The sequence below is a fragment of the Syngnathus acus genome, chromosome 12, assembly GCF_901709675.1.
Source record: "Syngnathus acus chromosome 12, fSynAcu1.2, whole genome shotgun sequence".
Taxonomy (NCBI): domain Eukaryota; kingdom Metazoa; phylum Chordata; class Actinopteri; order Syngnathiformes; family Syngnathidae; genus Syngnathus; species Syngnathus acus.
The window spans coordinates 5,670,167-5,675,290 of record NC_051097.1 but is presented as its reverse complement, the minus strand read 5'-3'; the positions used below and the strand labels follow the sequence as shown (position 1 = coordinate 5,675,290).

General features: G+C 39.2%; 1 protein-coding gene across 1 annotated transcript; it reads left to right on the top strand.

The window, feature by feature from the left end:
* Positions 1-2,723: 2,723 nt before the first annotated feature.
* Positions 2,724-5,005, top strand: edf1 (endothelial differentiation-related factor 1). The gene is made up of 5 exons (XM_037265919.1): positions 2,724-2,972; positions 3,880-3,931; positions 4,012-4,172; positions 4,265-4,358; positions 4,568-5,005. The coding sequence occupies exons 1-5, from the start codon at positions 2,895-2,897 to the stop codon at positions 4,627-4,629; spliced, it is 447 nt and encodes a 148-aa protein (XP_037121814.1). The 5' UTR covers positions 2,724-2,894; the 3' UTR covers positions 4,630-5,005.
* The last annotated feature ends 119 nt before the right edge of the window (positions 5,006-5,124 follow it).

The following is a 5,124-nucleotide window of genomic DNA, read 5'->3' as shown; positions in this document are numbered from 1 at the left end:
AAGAAGGGAGGAGGTACGAAGGAGGAAAGGATGGAGATCACGTTGCCATGATTCACAAAGTTTCAAATTCCTCAATAAAGACATTCTAATTCATTCTTGGACAATTAATGCATGTGCTTACACTCGCAAAGGGTTGATAAAATGTTAACATTGTTAATTGATGATTTTTTGATTTATTATTTCAAGAATTGTATTACTATCGATTTATTGGGAGTGGATTTTATTAATAAATAAAATATGAATAAATAAAATACATTATTTTTTTCATATTGTATATTATTTGACATTTTTCATTAAATTTCAGATTTTGGAGTCAAACACATAATTTATAATTCATGTTAAACCAATAAAATATTTAGTCTTTGAACAATCCTAAATAAAAGAGTATAAAAGGTGAGTGATGCAGGTCAAAGGTTACACAAGGTTCTCCGCAAAGAAACACCGGTAACGGAGTACAACGGAGACAGAATGACTGGTGTCACTGACTGAGCCTTTTCTGTGCACGCCATGAGTACAATAACATCTTTATGTTGGAGGTGGAAAAAAAAAAATACACTTCTACCTCTGCGGTTGTGACTTGTAAAATAAAGTATTCCAAATTGGATGGACATAATCAACTCCCTTCCTGTTCACTTTCACCAGACGTATGTGGAAAATGTGAACTGGGCCATGAGAAAATTCATAAGTACATTTAAAACCTTTTTAAATTATTTTGCAGAGAGTTGATGGTTTGATTAATTGAAACGTTATAATTGTATAAATAAGAGTTTGAATAAGCGTACTGGTTCGCTGGTACGCTTGAAATACGCTTTTCAGTAGCATGGCTAGCAACTGTACAAATTGTTTACTTCGCTATCATGCGCCGGTGATTTCAGAGTTAACTGGTAGATGATATAAAATGAATTTGCAAAGCAGCTGACTTTGTCTTCACTCACTTGCTGACATGTGCTGCTAAGACGAAACAGGTGACCGAGGAATGTTCAGCAAAGTATCGGTGGCGCGCAGATGATTTGTTGCAACTTGAGACGGTCTGCTCCTTTTGAAAAGATATACACGTACAGTAGCGTGCAAAAGTCTTGGGCCGCCACTTGCTTTGTTGTTTTAACGACGTTTATCCACAGGAGCCAGTCAATAAAATTGTGGAAATAAATAAATCTGATCCTATTTACAGGACCATGAGAATTGGAAGTTGCACCAAGGAAGATGTCATTAGAGTTAATAATTTTTTTTGAAAGACAGGTAAAACTTAAAATTAACTATAGTTACTATATGTAAAGAGAGCTTTGATACATTTTTGACTTTCAATTTATGCTGTGGGAAATAAAGTTTTTAAAATAATAAAAAACGAGGTTAAGAAGTTGTTACGCACTCTCTAATACTGTCAGACAAAGCAAAATATCTGTGGTTGGGGGGATGGGGAACAGATGATAACTGCCTGTTAATGCGTTTATATGTGACCTTGGTTCAGGAGAAACAGGAAGACATTTCTTAGAAGCAGCCATCTTGGCTTTATTTGAATCGCCTCGCATGCAAGTTTTTATTCAATTGTCATGCTTGCCCTGTCTCTTGTCTAATAAAGGGATAATATTTAAGCATTTTTAAAAGGTAAAATAAACTGGTTTGTGGTTTTTATGATGAACTAATATGTCAAACTCACTCAAAAATACCAAATCGCAGTGGCTGGATGTTAGACATAATACAACGCCCCCGTCCGTGCACAATGGACAAGGTGTAGATTTCAAGTCTAAGTATACTATCTCTACGCCTGAGCTTTTCAAACTCACCAGTCGTGTATATTTAGCATCTCAAACTGGTGGTATCCAAGCTGCAAAGGCAGGCTGTGCAATTATTCTCAGCCCAGCAAGGGTCAGCAGTGGCTGGTCCCGGATCAGTCTTGAGAGGACGCTGGCTAAGATTATTAGACAAAAGTCATAGGTCACAGCAGCGTTTCCTTTCTTACTAATGGTGCAAATGGCAAAAGTCAAAGGTAAACATATGTTGTCATTGAATAGTGTTTTTTTTTTTTTTTTAGCAAATTTGAAGACGGTACCCTCTTCCAAGCAAAGTTACAGGGGGGTACTAATTCTAACAGCAGCCCTGGTGGAATAAGTCAACCTGTGGGAATAAATTCCCCCTCCCATGTTTGAACAGTGAGCCCTGGACTGACGGGGGTGGGGGGTCAGCAATTTGATCAGACCCCCCCCCGAGATTTATTCTAACTAATGTCAAAAGAATAAAAGAACTATTAACTTATTATAAAGGTTGCAGTGTTTCTATGGGTCGGATTGTTGGAAATCCCTCCTAATAATAGTTTCTTCGCAAAATTAGTCTTTTTTTTCGCCGAACTACAATCTAATTTTCGCAAAACTACAATCTTAAACGTCAACGTACTGTCTTTCATCCATTCTGTTGCTTGACGTCATCAAGAGGCGCTGCCCCGACCCAGTGGATTTGACCACGCACAAATATCCAAGCAGTTAATTTTTATTTATGTCTCGTGCTATATTCTATTTAAATTTAGAAATATAAAATGAAAATAAAATTGCCATTTTGTTTTTTCCGGAGAAAATTTTAGAAAATCAATTTAAATCTTTGTATTTCCATATTAAACTGAAAATGAAATAACGAGTCATTTTTCTATTTTTAATAACCGCTTCTAAACGTAAAATCCAACGACCAAAAGAGAAACAGGAACTACTGTTTACGGATACTCCTCTGCCTGACGTTGCTTTTGTCCAACTATATCTCGTGTTGTCAATAAAGCTTTGGAAAACACGCGTGGTGCATAGTAGTTATAGAGGAAGACGTGTGGTGGCCACAAATAGCATCGAAAACTCGACATTTGCCACGTTATTTTTATATTTTGAGCCTTAATATTACACATAGCTAAGAAAATGGCCGAAAGCGACTGGGACACCGTGACTGTTTTGAGGAAGAAGGGGCCGACCGGTGCTCAGGCTAAGTCCAAGCAGGTACCATGTCATTTCGCATCTTTCTAGTGAGTAATTAGCCCACACAGTCACATCGAAACCCTGAAAGGATTTGGGAAAGGATCTATAAAATCGTCATACCATAGCGATTTCGTCAGTCGCCTGGCTAGCAAGTTAGTGCTTCGTGGGACGTGACAATCACAAAGAAAACAATCGTGTTATGAATGGCCTCAAGAAGATACAAACTCTTGAAAATGTGACGCGTTTAAAGTGTGAGTGTAATAGTTTGACGTTTAAGGTGGGCCAGTCCAACTCGTCACGCCGCTTTTGTAGCTTGGTGACATTTGCAAATAAAGGCAGACCAGCTAACATTCAGGCCAACTTTCACTAGCCACCATGTCACCGAACCACTTGCCTCCCATTTCACATTCAAACAACTGACTTATACTATTTAAAATTCAAATTGTAGAAACAATTATGGTGTCTGATGATATCCAACAGTGTTGTTCGTGCATTTGTATCTAGTTAGCTTTAGCTAACACTAGCTCCTCCAAGTGTGACGTAAACACCGTCCTTATTTGCGCAGTTTTGATCCAACTCGTGTCTATATTGGGTGTGTGCTGTAATACCATCTTTAATAGCTAAATGGTTATACGCTCATTTCCTTCATGGTGTCCTTTTTTTTTTTTTTTTTTAAATTAATGTCACCGTTTATATCCCTGCTTTTGAAGGCTATTTAGTGATAGCTGGTGTTTGATTTTATCATGTACATCTTTGATTTGGGCAATGATTAGCTTGTAATGTTTGTATTCAGTTCAAAACGCATGTTTTGAATCATTGGCTGACTAATAAAAAATCATTGGCTATGACTAAAAAAAAAAAAAAGGATGCAATCAAGATGCATTATTTTATCTTTTGAGCGAGTATTTTTGAAAATCTTTTCCTGAAGGCGATCACCACTGCTCAGAGACGCGGCGAGGACGTGGAGACCACCAAGAAATGTAACTAACGATGCTGATGAAAATGCAGTGTGCTGTAAAGGCGTTGCCGTGATAATAGTTTGCTCTGCTCTGACTCCAAGGGGCTGCAGGGCAGAACAAACAACACCTGGTCAGCAAGAACACGGCCAAACTGGACCGCGAGACAGAGGAGCTGCATCACGATAGGGTCTCCTTGGAGGTGGGCAAGGTCATCCAGAAAGGCCGCCAGGATAGAGGATTGACCCAGAAGGACCTCGCCACTGTGAGGATGCCACGCAAAACATACACCAAAAATACACCTGCTTCAGTTGGTTATGAAAACCCCTTTGTGTGTCTGTATGTATGTGTGTCCAGAAAATCAACGAGAAGCCACAAGTGATTGCCGACTATGAAAGTGGGAAAGCCATCCCCAGCAACCAGGTCATGGGGAAGATTGAGAGAGCCATTGGTAATCAGTGCTTGTTAACGCTTCATCACTAATGCTTATTTTTTGCACAAACAACCTTAAAGGAATCATAAATATTTTCCCTTTGAATTGTATATAATTTAGAATTTTTTAAAAAATTTTATCTCCTCGCTTTCAATGACTACTTCATGAAATTTAGTTTTTTTCTGATGCGTGACATGCGGTGCCCATTTGTGATATTTGCGCTGCAGGTATGAAGCTGCGCGGGAAGGAAATTGGTCAACCACTGGAGCCCAAATCCAAGACGAAATGAAGATAAAGCCTCGAAATCAGCCCTTCCCTAGCCCAACCCCCTTCCCTTCCCCGGGCTGATGAGTCCAGCATTCCTGCCAAAGGAACTGACTGGACACTCCGCATCACAGGCTACACACAGACACAATAAAACAAAATGTCACACAATGCATGAGAGCTTTGGCTTTTTGGTTCTTTTGCTTCCACCCACCCTGGTGTGATGATAATACTTGCTGAGGTAAAACAGTTGCCAGCATGCTGATGGCCAAACGTGCTTGAGCCATGGCATTAGTTTCGCTCACTTAGCGACAGTTGACATGGATGTCATTAACAGTGCAAAGCCTTTCTAATGTTCTGCTTAGTTTTCATTGCAAATAAACTGACATTTCACACTTCAAGGTGTTCTCTTTTTGGTAAATGGAATGTGTTAATATAGCGCTTTATCGACACCACATGGTGCCCAAAGCACTTTACAATGACTCACATTCACACAGAGAGTCGTACACCAATGCCAGGC